General features: G+C 49.3%; 1 protein-coding gene and 1 pseudogene across 1 annotated transcript; both read right to left on the minus strand.

Moving 5' to 3' along the window:
* Positions 1-2,673: 2,673 nt before the first annotated feature.
* Positions 2,674-5,105, minus strand: CHRAC1 (chromatin accessibility complex 1). The gene is made up of 3 exons (XM_006879450.1): positions 4,959-5,105; positions 3,269-3,395; positions 2,674-2,777 (listed from the first exon to the last, which is right to left on the minus strand). Exons 1-3 carry the CDS (start codon positions 5,103-5,105, stop codon positions 2,674-2,676), a joined length of 378 nt encoding a protein of 125 aa, XP_006879512.1.
* Positions 5,106-5,326: 221 nt separating this feature from the next.
* LOC102858385 lies at positions 5,327-15,656 on the minus strand (annotated as a pseudogene).
* Between the last annotated feature and the right edge of the window lie 3,073 nt (positions 15,657-18,729).

Genomic DNA, 18,729 nt, shown 5'->3' on the forward strand with positions numbered 1-18,729 from the left:
TGTGATTTTTTTTTAAATACTAGAGCACCCTACTTTAACATTTTATGTATCTTATGTATGTGCATAAACTACATATAAAATATTGGACAGCATACTGGAACTTCTGGTTACAAAAAGCACAGAACACCTTTGTTGCCCACTGGCCCTATGTAGAGTAAGGGTCCTAGCCAGGGCCTTCGACTGGACATGCCACCAGTGTAGACGCTCCAAGCCAGCCATCCTTGCTTTAACACCGTCTGGGTAACCTGTCACTTCATTGAGCTTACTAGGCACAAGCAATTCAGGATGTAGCTGGAAAGATTTAAAAGCAGCGCATGCTACACATCCTGTGAATTAGCAAAGAAGAAACAGATCCCTAGCTGAGGGTGGACAGTGAATGGATGCTTCTGTTCCGTTCAGGAAGAGCAGCCCACCAGGGAGAGGAAGCAGGGGAAGCCAAAGGATAGCAAAGACAGATCTGGTCTTTAAGATAAAGTTGGGAGTTGGGCCCATGGGTCCTCAGGAGTCCCTGGTCCAGATTTTAATCCCAACCCACTGCTGTCTAGCTGAGCCCTGAGCTCGCGCAAAACCTCAGCTCCCATTCCCTTTGTGAAAGGTGGGAACTGGCTTTGCAGGTGGTGAGGTAAATAAAACAGTGCACAGAGGGCAGCAGCCATCTCAGTCCTCAGATCACCTCAGAGCATTTGGCACAGGGAATGTTCAGGAGGGCGAGAAGACCTGTGAGGAGATGCCGTCACCAAGCTACTGTTGGTGGAGGAAGAAGGGTAAGGGCTCGCAAAATCACTGCCTCAGAAGAAGCTGCACTGTTATGCCAGAGGTACGCAGTTCAAATCCACCAGTTGCTCTGCTGGAGGAGGGATAATCTCCTTTTCTGTACCAGTCAGATCTGATTTGATGGTACACACACACAAAATAATAAAATTTAAAAAAACAGAAAAAAAGCTTAGGGTGGCTCAGGTACTTCAGCTAGTTACACACACGCACAACCAGTGAGGGATTTCTTAACAGCATTACACCGCTAAGCACAGACACCCAGGCCAACAGCATTTAGGAGATCTGGACAGACTGGCCTGGTGACCCTGAGTTGCTACTATATTGGGAAGACTGGAAGGCAGTATCTCCAAGACACGGATCTATTAAGGGCTTGTATTCAAAATACACTCAACTCAAAGCTCAACACCACAGCCAATTAAAAACGAGTGACATATATGAGCACTAAAAAAAAGGCAGAGTGCTGGGGATGGGACAGAAGGGCACAGCCACCTGGAGAAGTTCAGCAGTTCTTGTCAAACATCCGATGTTGCTCACAGGTAGTCGACCTGAGTGAAGTGAAATCCTACATTCACACACCACACCCTGGGAATTAACCATTGACCAGAGGACAGAAGACCAGTCTGTGTGCACACGAGGGGCCCTCTTCACAGTCGGCCTGCCCGCTACTCTACGTGGCTGAGCTCAGGCTTGTTAACACCGAGGGTAAAGCCAAACGCAAAGGCTGCCGAGCGTGATCCTCCGCACACCTTCTGGACAAGGCAGAGGCCCCTCAGTAACCTCAGGGCTGCAAGCCAAACCCAGCCCGTGGGGGTTTGTGCAGCCTGGGAGCCAACAACAGTTATATATTTCTAAATGGGTGAAGAAAAATCAGAATATTTTCATGACATGAAAATGACACCAAGATCCGATTTTGGCATCCACAGCAGTTCTATGAGAACACAGCCACCCGCATTCCTTCGTGAGTCATCCTGGCTGCTTTCCGATCCTGAGGGCAGAGGTGAGAGCATAGAGCAGGCATCCTACAAAGCCTGGAGCGCCCACTATTTGGCCCCTTGCAAAGAATGTTTGCCAAGTGCTGCTGAAGGGCAGGGCCAGGCAGGTATGATCATAAAGGGTAACGCAGGGGCACTTGGGGGGAGGATGCAGCAGTTGTGTACTGACAGCAGAAGGGAGGCACTCGGTGTCGGAGCAGGTTACACTGTTCATTAGGTCGTGCTTAGGCCACAGTGAGGCACAGGCAGCTCTATGCAGTTGAGATCTTCCTCAAGGTCAGAGCTTTACAGATGCTGGTTTCTACTTCTTGCACAGTCCCAGGCATCATACACAGCACAGCAAGGGGCTCACAAACAACTTTTGTAAAATACTTTACTGTAAAAACAATACATTGATTGTACATCTTATTACAATAGAAGAATAATGTATTTGGATAAAGGAAAACAGGACTTTGAAATACAAAAATTCATATGTAACATACTACCCATAAACTACATATTTAGCCAAAATGAAATCTAGTTGCTTTCAAGACCTAACCCTAACTTAAAATATACACTGAGTAGAGATAGCTGCTTTTAGAGACTCTCAGAGTCTCTGTAAACAAAGATGTTGGGCAGTTTTGTTTACCTCTGCAGCACAGAGCTATAGCTGGCTCTGACCACAGGTACACAGATGGCCACTCCTAGATCCTTCAACTGCAGAGTGGACCTGGGAGAAGCACTGCCCTTGGGGAACTTCTTGTTGGCTTCGAACAGTGGAGCTCTAAGAGACACCCTGCCCCAGCCAGGTGAGAAGCCACCCCCACGGGCTGGTAGGTGAAGAGACCGGCAGGGGAGCTGTGCTTGCTTTGAAGCAGTGCTGCTTGCCCCGACCGCTTCAGCAGGCTGAACTGCAGAGTCCTTTATCTCAAGATTCAGCTTCATCACCGGCATTCTCATCTTCATCCACTTCACTCTTCTCTTTGAGCATCTTCAGGCACTTACTCGCTAAAATCTTCTTTGGTAATATATCTTAAAAACAGAAAGCCTACGTTACCAGTGGTTATGATGGAGCACAACTGCATCAAGGAAAAGTTCAAAATGAACAGCTTCCCACGTTGACTTCTAGACTAGGTTCCAAAGAAGACCAAGTTTAGGTGGCACTCCTGGGTGAACTATCCCGGAACCCAAGGTGACCTAAGGCTAAGATGGAGGACGGCAGGAGTTTGTCTGCTGCAGGGCTATGGAGTCGGCCCTCGGGCAGCCCTGAAGATAGGTTGTGAAGGGCTGGCTGTCAGGCTCGACCAGCCACCAGCCACTCTGAGGCTTGTTGCCTGCCAATATTCTTATCATCCATGTTACAAAATATTATCAAGTAAAAGTAATAATTACCAAACCATAATCAAGCTGAAGGAAAACGGGAAGCATCCCCTGAGGGAAGACAGCAAATGTCTAGGGCCTACAGGCCGGGGAGGGAAGACAGCAGACTTCCAAGCACTTTTACCCAGAATGCGACAAAGTACCTGTGAGAAACTGAAACGTTTCTGATTCCTCGGCAGTATTTGACAGATCACTGTAGGTCAGAGACTTTTTTTCTTTTCCACTGCCATGTCTGTAGGAGTAGGTGGCCAAATACTGAACAAAGAGTTCCTAAAACGAGACCAAGAAGAAAAACTTCTCGTGGAACTTACATTTTTAAGCAATTTCCAAGTTTAGCTGACTGCAAATCATGCTGCTTTCTCAGATTTAACGACAGGAAATGGGGGGCAAGCCAGGAAGGGAGGGCATAAGGTCACAGAGAGTGGAAGGTCCTGTCACCGTGGGAACCAGCATTCCCCAGGGGTGGCGTTAGAGTTCTAAGGCATGAGAAATATTTGAACTCGACTAAACGGTAACTCAGAAATGCGTAATGTCCATTCTCTACTCTGAGAACAAGAGAGCACGTACACCTTCCCCCGGGCGCCCTGCTGCAGCCTCTGACCCCTCTGGAAGCTAACTCTCCAGTCTACCTGGCCGGGGCCTGGTCTAAGCCTCCGTGCAGGTTTTCATCTGTGATTTAACCCAGCTAGTTCAATCAGCAGGGTGCCTAGTGCTAAGGAGCTGCACTGCCAACCCGAAGGCTCGGGGTTCAAATCGACAAGCTGCTCCACAGCAGATGCGCCATCGCCCATCAGTTTTTTGCAACTTGAACGAACGCGTGCGGGAGGGTCAGCTACGGGTTAGCAACAACTGCTCAAAGGGACCTGAAGATCCTACTGTCCTACTTAACATAACAGAAAACAACTGCACAGGCAGAGGGGTTCTGACGTGGACCCTGGGGACGCACAAAGCGGGCAGTGCGCAGTGGACCAGGCCTGCATGTCCGAAAGGTCCCCGGGCAGCGATGACGGGGGAGCACAAGCTGGGATGACGTCAATGCAGGCTGGGGGTCTGCAGGGGAATGGGGAGCAGGCGCCGAAGGCCCCGCCCCCGTGGACTCCCCGTGATGCCATGCTCGGCCCCTCTCCAGCCGTCGGCAGCCACGGCATTGGCCGGAACATGCCGTCCACAATAAGGAATGAGGTCTCGGAGAGGGGTGCTGGCCCCGAGACCACTAGGCAGGTGGACGCGCGTGGGAAAAACGCACGTCGTAAGGGCTGGGCGTGCTGGGCCCAGGACGTGAGGGGCGGGGCGTGCAGGACGGAAGACGCAGGACGCGTGGGGCGGGGCGTGCAGGACCGAGGACGCAGGACGCGAGGGGCGGGGCGTATAGGACCGAGGACGCAAGAGGCGGGGCGTGCAGAACGTGAGGGGCGGGGCGTGCAGGACGAAAGACGCAGGACGTGGGGCGGGGCGCCGCGCAGCAGACGCGCAAGGTAAGGCGGGAGTCGCCGGCTCGAGGGGTGGGGCCGCGCGCGGAACTGTTTTACGAGGAAGGCGGAGGGGGGACCGCTCGGTATCAGAGCCAGAGAACGCGCCGCCTCGTGACAATGAGCTGGAGCTAAACAGGAAGGGGGGCGGGCTGCGCAGGGAGGGCGGGGCGGGAAGACGCTAAACCGGAGAGCCGTGCACGCGGGCGAGGCGGGGTGCCGCGTGCGCCTGCGCACTACAGCGGCCGTGCGTGGGCCGAAGGGGACTGGGCAGTGTGGCGCCAGCCCAGCGGGGCGGGGCGGGACGGTCGCGATGTGGCCTCTCCCCCAGCCCTTACTCCTCCCCCCACGCACCCTGACTCACCGTGGCCTTGGCTGTGAGCATCAGCGCCTCCTGGTTGATGCTGGACACCTCGGGGGAGCTCTTCATGATGACCCGGATGCGGGACAGGGGCAGCGACACCAGCCGCTGCTCCCCGCCCTTCTCTTTGCCCACGATCACGTCTGCCATCCCTCCACCCTGGCCCACGGTCGGCACCCGCCGCAGGTCCAACCGCCAGCACGCTGCCGCCGACTCCCGCCGCGACGGGCCCGGCAGACAAAGTTGTTGCCCGGGCGGCTGCGCCCCGCTGCCTCGTGGGAGTTGTGTGGTCGCGAGCCTTCTCGGCGGGACTTCCAGCCCCATCATGCTCTGCGGCTCGTGAGCTGCTGCGCCTGCGCGCGAGCCGTGCGTCACTGGTGCGCGTCGCTGGTGGGCGTGGTAGCCGGCACGTCATGACGCCGGGCTCGTGACGTGCGGTGGGCGGGGCGTGTCTGCCCCCTGTTTGCAGATTGCGGGGAATGAGCGTGGTCGCGCCCGCCCTGCCCTCCTTTAGGGGAGCCCCTCGGGTCAGCGCCACGCAGCCTTTAAAAAGCAAAATATATAAAATGTCATCTTTATTTTGCATACTTTAATTTCAGGACAAAATAAACAAAACACAATACACAACATCCAACCTTATTCTTGAGGAAGGGGGTGAGATCAGAGGCCCTTCCTGCCTTACAGACAGGAAAGAAAAACACTAGCTGTCAGTAAAGAGCGAGATGAGAGAGGACAGCTCCAGGCTGCTGTGGGAGCCTCAGGGTTGCTGGGGGGTAGGGGCCCGTTACTGTAAGAGCTTCTGATCGACTTCCGTGTGAGATGCAGCCTCATCACCCTCAGATGGGGAGGTCTCATCAGGAACAGCAGCCCTGGGTTCCTCAACTGTCACCTCATCATCAGTGCCTAAGCTGATCGTGATCTTGGGGGGTTAGATGTGGTTGGAGTGAGTCTGGGATCCTCAGGGGAGGAGCCAAAAGAGAGGAGTGCGGTTTCCAACAATAGCAGCACCAAGTCCTTAACAGCTCTTTTCATTTTTTAAAAAGAAAAATTTAAGTTTACAGAGACTTTGGATTTCCATGCACTCATTGTTGCGCTTTCCTCCCTGTCCACCCCTCCCCCCAGTTCGTTTTTCTCTGGGAAAAAAAAAAAATTGATTGTTACACAATTCTCTGCCGCTTCCACTGGACTATGCAGCTCTCATTCTGGGCTCTTGTGATGACAATAGTACATATATTCCTCCTAAACAGTGGCGTTGTGCAGTATTTGTCCTGACAGCTCTCTCATTCTTGTCTGCCTCAGCTTTCTGTCTGTGCCTCAACTATCAGATACTTGGGGTTGGTCTCCAAGGTGCTCCCGCCCCTCCCCCAGCATGTAGCCCATTATTGTCCAGTTGTCCTAAAGCACCTGTGCTTTCATGATCAGCTCCACATCAGTGGCCAGCCATATGTGCTAGTCACAGTGCAGCAGGGGGAAGGTACAAGCCTATTGGAAATTGTCACCTTCTCAACCTTCTTATCCAAAATTTCCTCATGAGAGGTCCTCAAGCTGGCCTTACTCACACCCATTTTCTTTTTCTCCTCTTCATCCCCTTGTAGTTCTAGGCCCGCCTTGGAGGCAGAACCCAGGCTCTTCCATCAGACTCCTTGAGCTGTTGCACACAGTACTCATCGATATTTTCAGTCCTGCTTGTGCACTCATTCCACAAAAGCAGAGCTGGCCACCTGCTCTTTACTCTTACCAGTGGTGTAATAGATGGACTTCTGGGTCTACTTCATGCGAGACACATTCTGAGAGCGACATCATCTCATTTCCAGACTGAAAAGTGTGATAGTGAAGTAGCTTAGAAAAGTGATGCTGGTTAGTAGAGTCCTCATGGATTCCAAGCTCCAGGTTTTTAGAGAATGCTTCATAGACTTTCCTGTAGAAGTTTCTTTCCGCCAACTCAGAGAAGAGCTCAAGGCACTTCTTGTTGATGATTTAGCAGATATGACCTTCAAGATTTTGCTTTTCTGCAACATTTCTTGACAAGTATTGAGGGGCAGAGCCTCAGAGTCAACTACACCATGGGGATGAAGTTCACGCACTGTGGTAGCAACTCATCACAGTTGTCCATGATGAACATATGGTGAACATAAAGTTTAATGTTGTTCTTGTTCTCAGAGGGATCCCAGTCAGGAATAAATAGCAGTGCTCTGAATTCCAGCTGACCTTCTACTGAGAAGTGCTTGACCGCTGAGTGGTCTTCCCAGTCATTAGGACGGCTCTTGTAGAACTCTCCATATTCCTCCTGCGTGGTGTCATCAGGATTTCTGGTCCAAATGGGCTTAGTCTTGTTGAATACCTCCTGATAAATGTATTTCTCCGTAATTTTTTCTTTTCTTTTTTTTTTCCTTTACTGTCATCCTCCTCCTCATCTGAATGCACATATTCCGTCTTGGTCTTCTCTTCATCAGCCTTATCTTCTTCTTTCTCACTTTTCTGCTTCATCATCACGGATTTCTCTCTTTCTTTCCCAAGTAAAGGGTGATGGGTTAGCCTAGGAACTGTGAGTGCTTCTTCACTGCTTCTTTGACTCATCTTTCTTCTAAGTACTCTGTTCTTTAAGGTGCAGGAACACTTTAGTACCCTGACCGGTGGGCTCACCATGGTCAGCATGAACTGTAAAGGAACCCCCAGCTTAAGACTCTGAGGCGTACTGCTCAGCAGCATTGTGTGTTGTGATTACTACCAATTTCTCTGCCACCAAATGTGCAGAATAAAAGCCAACACCAAACTGACTGATCATGGAGATGTCTGCACCGGCCTGCAGAGCCTCCATAAACGCTCTAGTAGCAGACTTCGCAACTGTTTCCCAAATTATGAGATCAGCCTTGGCCATGCCAATTCCTGTGTCCACAGGAGTCAAAGTGTGCTCCTGGGGGTTGGGGATAATGTCGATTTTAGGCTCTTTACCAGTGTCCAACTTGGGTCTGTCAGGCTCTCATAGTGAATCTTGTCCAGTGCATCAAAAGCATTTGACATCAACTCTCTAAGGAAAATTTCCTTTTGCACTAGAACATACTGATGACAAGTGACATAAATTGGTCAATCTCTGCCTGAAAGGCAGAGGTGTCCATCACCTCTTCTCTGTAGTGCACTTCCTCCAGAGAGGTGAGGGCAGGATCTTGGGCCAGGCTGCACAAGGCTCACCAGCTACACGGGGGTGACTCGAGCGAACTAAACTTTCTTGAGGCTTACGTTCTGAGTGGAAAGGGGGGGAGAAGTAAAAGGAAAGGGGAAAAGTACATCATATGTTGTGGCTACTGTCCTCAACTTGACAATGACTGAGGGTAACAGAGGACGAATCGATGCCTTTGGATTATGATGCTGGAGAAGTCCTGAACATACCATTGACTGCCAAGAAAGCAAATAGGTCTGTCTTGGAGAGGGTGAAATTAAGTCTTTCCTTGGAGGCTAGGATTTTGAAGTTCTGTCTCACATACTTTGGGCACGTGGCCAGTAGAGACCAGTTCTTGGAGAAGGATACTATGCTTGGAAGGGTGGAGGGCCAGCATGGGAGAAGGAGACCCCAGATGAGATGCATTGATAGAGTAACTGGAGCAATGGGGGTCAGTTTGTTGGAATGAGTGAGACTGGCTCAGGACTAGGCAGGCTTCAGAGCTGCTGAACTAGGGTCGTTAGGCGTCACAGACTACTTGATGGCACATAACAACAAGTGTCCTTGAGCCGATTACTACTCAGTGATGTGGATTGACACTACAAACTACAAAAGGCTCAAGCAGGACAGATCATGGCGATGACGATAAGGCAAAATTCTGATCTGTGTTCATAAAATCACTAGGAATTGTCAGCTTGGTGGCACCTAACAACATATATGAAGTGAACTTCTAAAATCTGCCTCAGCAAGGGAGTAATTGTAGGCTAGGTTAAGGGCTTGGAGAAAATCTTATGTTTACTAAACACCTTTGGTCCAACCAACAGATGCACCCCTGCATGTGCTCACCAGATGGTGCCAAGAGATCTGGAGGGCAGCTACCTGAGCAACTGAATGAAGAGGTCCATAGTTTTCCCATTCCCCCCACCCCCCAAAAAAGATCCAACAGAATGTGGAAATTATAGAACAATATCCTATGCAAGCAAAATACTGCTGAAGAGTAACAAAGCTCTTAGTCCTGCCAATTACGACTCTCCCCTGCTATCCAACAAATGTGGCCAAGGTTCCTAGCTGTGGTTCCATGGAGCAGTAGTCCCCAGGTCAGCTCCGTCTCATGTTGGTCTCTGGTTCTCTGCTGTTCTCTTGTAGGTCTGCCTGACAGCACAAGAATTTCTGGCCCTCAAGGGCCTGCTGCATTCTCTACTGCTTTGCTGGTGATGAAATTCTCAAATTTTGACATTCTGTTCAGTTTATAATACACCCTATTCGCATATTCCCAGCCAACCATATGGCAAAGTCAAAGTCAATGATTAGGAAGGACATTTTGAACAATAAACTCTTGTACTACAGTATCCTTTCTCTTATTTTAATCTGTATGCCAAGCAAATCATTCCAGAAGCTGGACTTCATAAAGGAGAATGTGGCATCAGGAATGGAGGAAGGCATATCAACAAGCTGTGTAGCACAGGTGACACAGTCTTGCTTGTTGAAAGTAAAGAAGACTTGAAGCACTTTCTGCAAAAGATGGAGGCTTCAATATGGATTACATCTCAACATCTAGAAAACAAAAATACTCCTGGGCCATGATAGAGAAAAGATTGAAGTTGTGAACAATTTCATTACTTGAGTCTACAGTCAACCCCTGTGGTAGCAGCAGTCAAGAAGTCAAAGGATGAGTTGTATTGAGGAAATTGGCTTTTGAGGACCTCTCTAGAGTACTGAAGAGCAGTCATGTCAGTTTAAAGACTAAGGTGTGCCTGACCCAAGCCATGATGTTTTCAGTTACTCGCTGTGCATCTGAAAGTTGGGCAGCTCTGTCCAACTTTGATACCTTTGAGTTGTGGTGCTGGAGAAGAATATTGACTATCCATAGACTGCCAAGAGAACAAATAGATCTGTCCTGGAGAAGGTGAAACCAAGGAGACAAGGATGATGAAACTCCATTTCACACAATTTGGTCATGTTAGGAGAGGCTAGTCCTTGGAAAAGGACATTATGCTTATAAAGGTGGAGGGTCTGTGTAAACGAAGACCTCAGTGGGATGGATTGATGCAGTGACTAACAGCCCAAGAGTGTTGGAGACGGTGAGGATGGCACAGGACAGGGCAAGGTTCACAGGGTCGCCATGGGTCATAGTTGACTTGACAGCACCTAACAACAAATTTAGGAGCGCTGCTGGGTCAGTCTTCAAGCAGCTGTGCTGCCAGCTGCTGGTGGTGCCTCTGACAACTCAAATCCACCAGCTACTGCAAGGAAGATTTCCAGTCTCCAGAATCCCACCGAACTGTCATCTGAGTCAGTTCTGACTGGATGGCAATGAGTTTGAGTTTTAGGGTGTGAAAGGCTAGATTAACATCAGAAAAGGAGAGAAGATGCAAGTCGGTAGGTGCACACAGCTGGCTGCCAAGCTCTTATCTTTCTAGTCAGCTGTTTTAGTCATCGCAGGGCGTGTACTGTATTTTTTCCCTTTCATGATGGTGTCTGTCTTGTTAGGTGTTTGGTCATCACAAAATTGGCTCTTTCAGGGTAACTGCCCTCCAGAAGGTCATACAGGGGTCACTGGCATGTCACCTAAAAGCTCCTAGCAGATCTAAAGGTAGTTAAGGAATACCTGGAGGTGCCCAGGCAACTCACAGAGAGTGTACCCTGGGCCTCATGATGCCTGCATCAGCTGAATGCTGGCCTCCTTAGTCTGAACTGTCTCAGGGGAAAATGCTTTGATTGAACACATCATGTAAAGAAGAAAACAAAATGGGAGAATAGGAAAGAGTGATTTAGAGCAGCTCTAGCCGACATTCAGTTAATGTCGATGACTCTTCAAAGGCTTCCTTCATGCAACGGTAAACGAATGAAAATCTAACTTCTCTGTAAATGTTCAATAAAATTACAATTAAAATTAAAAACATTTAAATTTTATTATTGTGTGTGCGAGTGTGTGTACTGTCAAATCAGATCCAGCTGGTACAGGAGGAGATTGCCCCTCCTCCAGTAGAGCATCTGGTGGATTCAAACCATGCGCCTTCGGGATTACAGTAAAGCTTCATGCCACTAGGTCACAAGAGTTCTCCAAAATTTTATTTTCCCCCCTCGTTTGTCTTTCTCTCCAGACCAAGGAATCCCGCCCGGGAGCCACCTTAATAAAGCTTCTTTAGCTTTCTCTTTCTCTCTGATCCCTTCCTTGAGTCCTTGGCCTTACATCCAGTGTGAAGACCTAACGTCTGGTGCATGAAACCTGGGGGAGGAGTTGAGGCATGTTGCGCCCCTGCTCTCTTTTGGGGCAAGTGTGGCACCCCTCTCTTTCGAACCTACCAGCTCGCACGGTGTCAAGACATTGAACAGTAATGCAACGTCCCATTTCTCTCCTCTTCTCCTGTTCTGTGTGTATATCTGCTGACTGAATACTTTGAGTGCTTGTGAAGAGTCTCCGTGGCTGACACTACTCTGAAGCCATGGAGTTTGATAGGGTTCCCACCAGTGGTTCCATGGTGTTGTCATATGACTTAATGGTCATTTTGGAGATCCTCTAGAGACCCCCAACCAGGCTTGGGCTTGAGATGGGCATGCCTATTGCTAATACACACTTTTACTCAACAAAGGGCATGGTTGGAAGGATGCCTGCATAGACTGAGGGGACAAACCCTTTCTTGGCTGTTTCCATCCATTTTGTGTTTATGTCTAGTCTTCAGCAGTGTCAACTTTCCCTGAACGCCTCATTCTTCCTGTCCACTGCTACCTCTATTCTGGAAGAGTCCTTGCTGGAAGTTATCTGGTGCCTCCCCTCATCGAGAACTCTCTGCAGGTTTCATTCTCTTGATTTCGGTATTCTCTTCTTCCCTTCTCTGGAGGCTCCTAAAGCCAAACCCAATTGTCCATAAAACTTCCCAGGCATTTCCCAGACATTTTGAGCTCCCTTGGGATTCAGGTCTGCCCAACTGGACTCCTGTTAGCACATATATCCAAAAACTGCAGGCCTGTGTCAGGAGCTCACCCAAGTGCTAGGTGCTTCCAGGCTATTAATTGTAATAGGGGATACCCACACCATCTTTTAGCCTTTCCCAAAATCTGAGGCTCTGGCTTTCAGAGGACGCTCTGATATCTTGGCTGCCCTCACCAATGGATCTGAACACCATGGGTAGCCAAATGTCTAAACCCCCAAGGGAGAGTCCTTTGGGCTGCCTGCTTTCAAATCTTTCAAATTTGGGCCAGGCTGAGGACCTCTGCTCCAAGAAACTAATCTTTTACTATAATCTGGCATGGCCACAATACCAGCTAGATAACAACTCTTGATGGTCCAAGAATAGAACCTTTTTATTTTAATACCCTTCAAGATCTTGATAATTTCTGCCAACAGACTCAGAGATGGCCAGAATACCCATTTAAGCCTTCTTTTACTTTTACTCCCATCTCCCTGTCTGTAAAGTGTGCCAACCTGTACAGGTACTTTTAGCCTATTGTAAAGTAGCTTTTGTTGTTGTTGTTGTTATGTGCCATCGAGTCGCCTGTGACTCATAGCGACCCTATGTACAACAGCCCTAAACTCCGCTCTGTCCTGTGCCAATCGAATTGTTCCCTTCCTGAAAGGACCTCAGGAACAAAGAAGTGATTCACTCCTCCTGTATGAACCTTGCTCCAGTCAGAGGATGCTAAATGTTGGGGCCCTTGCTAATGAGCCCGCTCATATACAAATTAGCAAATCACCGAGCGCTACCTCCATCTTACCTGACAAGTTCCCCAATCCCCTTGTATCTCCCTGCCCCTCACTCAGTCTTTGCCACTTCCAGCACCAATAAAAACCCTCGTCTCGAAGTGCTCGGGCGGGGGGGGGGGGCTCTGCCACGTGGCCACTGCGTCCGTGTTTGTAGATTGCGTGCTCGAGAGCTTGTAATAAGATCCCTCATGTTCTTGCATCAATTTCGGCACAACAGTATCATCTGCATAAGGTAGATTGTTGATGAGTGTACCTTCAATCCTGATGCCACACTTCTCCTCATATCCCAGTCCAGCCTCTGAGCCCCAGATCTTCACCCCTCTTCAGAGAGAAGTAGCCTAAAGAGGCTAGAATGTCAGGCCCAGACCAAGGTCAAGGTAGAGAATGAAGTAACAAAGAATATCAACATGTCAACAAAGGGAATCAACAGCCTGGCCCACCTGGCTAAACCACAATGGAATAATGCCCCATCCTTCCCTCCCTAAAAACCCTCATTATAAAAACCTGCCCAACCCACCTTAGGCTAAAAGACTTTCCCCTGGTCTGTCTCTCCTTGCCCAGGAGCCCCCTTAATAAAGCTGCTTTATGCTTTCAAGTTTTCTTTCTTATTCACAGAAAAGGTCATCCTGACACAATAAGTTCAGAAGGCGCTATCATCTTCACAGAAAGGGAGTGACTCTGCCCTAGACATTAATTAGTGAAGGAGGGACATTGCCAGCAGATTTCAGCTTGCTAAGGAGGTCTCTATCCTGGGTAGGGAGACACTCCTTTTCAGGTTTCATTAAGGACTTGTTGGTTCTCTATTGCTTTCCTGCCTGTTGTGACCAGGCCTTTCTGCAGCAGAGCCGAGGAGTGGACGGGCCACCAGCCTCCTAATTAGCAGCTGAGCTTCCACTAACTGTTATTCTTTCTCTGTGAGATATGAGACTGGAGGAAGTAGGAAAAGACTTGCCATTCCTCTTAACTTCTCTGTGTCTTTTCCTTTCTGTTGTGATACTGTGGATTGTCTCCTCACTGGATACTTCCTTGCCTTCCCCCATCTAAATATGTGTCCATTTACTGTTTAAAAGAACTGAAAAAATTCAATCGGAAAAAAAGAAATATGGTCCCAGACCCAACAGGTGGCATATGCACTCGTGGGTCTTCTTGAGCAGTAGAGACAGAAGAAGCAAAGAAGCAGATTTCCAAAGAAGAAAATGTTTGTTTTTTTGGTTATTTTGTTTGTTTGTTTTTAAACAAAGGAAATGGGCATCAAGCCTAAAACTAACTGCAGGAGTATTAATGAGCATAAGGCAAGGGGACTTGATGTCCTGAGAGAAGCACACTGAGTCAGCGTGGCACTGTGTTGCCTTCACAACACCTGAGGGCTGCGCTCTGCCTATTCCCAGCCTTCCCTGCGCATGTCCCTGAATCCTAGGCTCTTGGCACCATTACTCCCCTTCCCACGATCCTTTGCCAGTGACTTCTGGTTGGGTTTTACCAGCTGGATATTCTGGTGAGAGTCTAGGGCCCGGAGAGACATGGTCCGTCTTCTTCCCTGGCGGCACTAGCAGCGGGGGCATCTGCTGGGGAATTTTGGGGAGCACCCACCGCCAGCACCAGCAGGAGTTTGCACAGCTCTGCTGAGGCCAAGTCCCGGATTTCTGCCCAGTAGCTGCAGTGGTTGGTTCCAGAAGGTCAGTGTTGAGTGTGGACCTCCCCGAGCTCCAGCGTCATTGCCCTAACTTGCTCATGGCATTAGGTCTCTCTCAGCATCTTTCTGTTCATACTTGGAGGGACCAGGTGTCGGAACTGGGGGAAGGATTGGGGAGGGGAGATGTGCCCGGCCTGTGCCTCAAGGAGTCAGGCCTGGTTCTGTTGGTCTTGGTTTTCTAACCCATCCAAGAAGTTAAAGGAAACACCCCCATGCCACGGACATCCTTGTACTAAAGCAGGGTGTGGAAAGGCCGCAGCCCAGGAACTCATGGTCCCCTTCCCTTTCTCTGGTTCCTTTGAAAGCCCTTTCCCCTAATGTTTCATGCCCCGGGCCAGAACAATGGAGACCCATTAGGTAGGCAAAAATTAACCCACCCTATGCAGTAAAACTGATGAGCAGGAACGAACCAGCCTGTATCCTGGGGCATGGAACATTCTGGCCCCCAGGTTGGTGCTTTTACAGGTTCCTCCAGAGAAACTGGGCAAACCAGCTCCCAAGACACTCAAGGGCTAAGGCTAGGTGATTGATGGGCGACCTGTGAGAAGGGAAGAGGGGAAACCAGAACCCCAATGGAAGGTTGAGCTTGCAGTGCACAAAACCACACACACAGCATCCCAGAATAAGTCTTGCTAACAAGACCCAGAAGCCTCCAAGCCAACTCCATCTTGGCTCCCTAACTTTGAGCATGACATTCCTAGCTCCTCCACCCCACAATGCTGACCCCACCTTTGTGGATGACTCTTCTGTCAAAAATGCCATAGATAGCTTGCCTTTTACTCTCAGTGGTGGATAGAAACTGACCATTGCACATTCCTCTCTGTCCCTACTTGCAAGCTACTGTACTTAAATTAATCTCTATGCATGCCAACTTCCCAGACTCTCTGCATCACGGGGGCACAGCACCCTTACCCCTGACAACATATCAAAAAGACCCAAATGTGTTTTTCTTCTCAGCTCTGACCTCCCCTGGTCTAACTTCTCCAGGAGGGAAGTGGCCTTGTAGAGAGACTCACCTGCATTCTTTTATAAAGAACCCCAGGGAAACAGGAGCCCCCACCTTTCTCCTTCTCCCAGAGGAAAAATTGCCTACCTTGAACTGGGGATGGGATGACAAAGGGTGTAAAGGTTGAGACTGACTGACATGTTGAGCACAGATAGATCTGCTTAACAAATAATAATGCTAATAATGATCGCTAGGCTTCGTAGAATGTAGTTGCACAAATTATAAAAGATGTAATTGTGCCCAGTTGTCATTACCGATGATGGTCAAACAGGGATGGCGAAGGACAAGCCAGAGACCCGCATGATGCAGCATCGGCAGGTAGGTCCGGCCAGTGCTGCCCAGTGCTTCATGTGGACAGTGGTGGAGGCAGTGTTTGCGCCACTGTGAGGGGCCAAGGGGAGTGGCTGACACACAGCCTGGAGCCTGGGGGTCCCAGGTAGTGCAGGGGTGGGATGGACACTCTAGGAGGCAGTTCTGAAAAGGTTGTACTTCTGCTGAGCATGTGTACGGGATTGCAATGCCCCCCCTCCTCAAAACAGGCCGAAGTCCTAACCCCCCTGCTTGAGAAGGTGCCTTTGAAGATGTTAAATTAATGAAGTCATAGTCAAGTAGACGGATCCTAATTCCATCCTTCTTAATAGTGGGTGGTTTTTTTTTGTTGTGTGTTTTTTTTTTATTATTATTTTTGTGTGAGTGTACCGTCAAATCAGGTCTGACTGGTACAGGAAGAGATTGTCCCTCCTTCCCCGGCAGAGCATCGGGTGGATTCGAACCGTTCGCCTCTGGGATTGTAGTTGCAGCTTCTTGCCACTAGGCCACCAGAGCTCCCATAATAGTGTTTTTTAAAAGAGCAGTCTGTTGTCTGCCCCATAGCTGACCTTACAGCAGTTTTCAGAGCCGGTAAGTAGCACAGGAAGAGAATGCCCATCTTTGTCACATGGATCTGAGCTGTTGTTGTTGTTGTTATGTGCCATCGAGTCGTTTCTGAGCTACATACCTTTAAAGATAAAGAGAGACAGGGAAACAAAGTCATGTTCAAGGGAAGAGGGAATGTGGAGAACCATCTACCAGCTGAGGGATACCCACAAAGGCCCAACGACATCACAGAATGGCCAGGGGGAGAGAGAGAGGGAGGGAGAGAGAGAGAGAATGTAGTCCGCTGACATCCCAGCTTTCAGAACTGTGTGATAGTACATTTCTATTCTTTACTATCATCCATAATGGTGTTTAGTACCACAATCCCATGAAACCAAGACTCTATGTGAGCCAGCAATTCCATTTTCAGGTGTTGACAAGGAGAAAGGAATACTTGGTTTCACACAAATGCTTGTGCTCAAGTGTCATAAAACTTTATTCCTGATGGCTAAAAAGGAAAACCCCTCAATGTCCATTAGCTGATGACCATTGAATTGTTCTCTCTATACAGTGGAACACTCCTCGGCAGGAGAAACAGACACACTGGTGCAGTAAACTGGCTGACTCTTCAAAGGAGCCCGGTGCTCATAGGGGCAGCCAGTGCAATGGGGTCTGTTACTCCATGTCCATGGAATTCTAGAGCAGGCCAAACTAGTTCACAGGGAGGAAGACCACCCTTGGTGGACTGCCAGCATGGGGACAGGGTGCCAAGGGCTGTGGTGGATGGTGGACATTCTCTGTGGATTTAGGGAGATGAGGATGTTACTCTCTCGATAGAGGTGGTAGTTCAGTGATGTAGACATTCGCTAGCAATCATTAAACAATGCCCTTAGCCCAGGGGTGTCCTATACTGTACAGAGTTCTATCATGCTGGAGTTGGTTTAAAAAGACGGAAGACCACCCCCTCCTTGACGTGGCCAGTGAGGGACAGGGACGCTATTCCGTGATGACAGCGTGCATGCAGAGTCCCCAGGTACAGGCGGCAGGAGCTCCAAAACCTCCCAGGACGTGGGGTGGGCAAGACACTGAGGGCTGAGCGGGTGCTAGTTTGCTTGGAAGGGGTTAGGCGAGAAATTTCTAAGCTGAGAGAATGGCCTGCATAAAATAGGAGCCTCCCAGGAGCACCCCCAAATTCTAAGGGGCACATTGGGGGAGTTGAGAGCATCACCTCCAGCGTTTTGCTGGCCGACTTCTTGGTTGTGGAGCACAGCAGAGGACACAGCTGTGTGGAAGGATGAGAAGCACCCTTATTCACGAGCTCACCGCACAGGCTCCTTCAGGGACTGCAAGAAGCAGCCGGATTCCAGCACCTTTGCTGCTGCGCTGTTCAGTGCCCTTGAGTCGACCCCGGAACATCAGGTCAGAACCTCACCCTGTCCTGTTCCAGGCTCATCTCCAACATGCCCAGGCCCGCTGTCACCTCCACTGTGTCAGGCCATCTTGTTGAGGGTCAAAGTTTTCTCCTTCACTGACCCTCTGCATTTCCCACCATGATGTATTTCCCAAAGAGCGGTCCCTCCTGACAGCATGCTCGAATGATGTGGGAGGAAGTTTCACCCTCCCTGCCTTTAAAGGGCACCCTGGGTGTATTTACTTCAAGACAGATTACTTTGTTCTTTTACCAGTACATTATATATTCAGTGCTCTTCTCCCGCACCAGAATACAAAGCTATCTATTCTTCTTAAGTCTTCCTTGTTCATTGTCCAGATACATAAGAAATAATTCTAAATACTATGGCTTGAGTTAGGCACATTTAGAGTTCTTTTCTTTAAACCTCAACTAGTGTAATGATAATGATCTGGGATAAGGGGAGCTGGCAGCCCATGCCTCAGCAGAGAGAGTCCGATTGATTCATAGCCGTGGGAGTCATTCTATACGGCTGAGGATAACACTCTCTCTAATTGGTGGCAGGTCTACTCATCATTGTTGAAGGCAGGACTATAGGAGCAAGCAAAAGGCTCATGATTGGGTATTGCAGATTCAGAGGAGTAACAGATGAGTTCTAGGGTTTCCGCGTGGTCAGGTTATGACTCATGATCATGCCATCCTGAGTCATAGTCACTAGGACTCAAATTTTTAACTTTCATTAGAAAACATCTGCTGTTGTTGATGTTATGTGCCGTCGAGTCGCCTGCGACTCATAGTGACCCTATGTACAACAGCCCTAAACTCCGCTCTGTCCTGTGCCAATCGCACTGTCTTCGACACTCCCATCCCGATTATCCCAGTCACTGAATCAATCCACCTCATAGAGGGCCTTCCTCTCCTGCGCCGTCCCTCCACCCTCCCAAGCATGA

Source organism: Elephantulus edwardii, unplaced genomic scaffold, assembly GCF_000299155.1.
Source record: "Elephantulus edwardii isolate Elephantulus edwardi_28Jun2011 unplaced genomic scaffold, EleEdw1.0 scaffold00003, whole genome shotgun sequence".
NCBI lineage: Eukaryota > Metazoa > Chordata > Mammalia > Macroscelidea > Macroscelididae > Elephantulus > Elephantulus edwardii.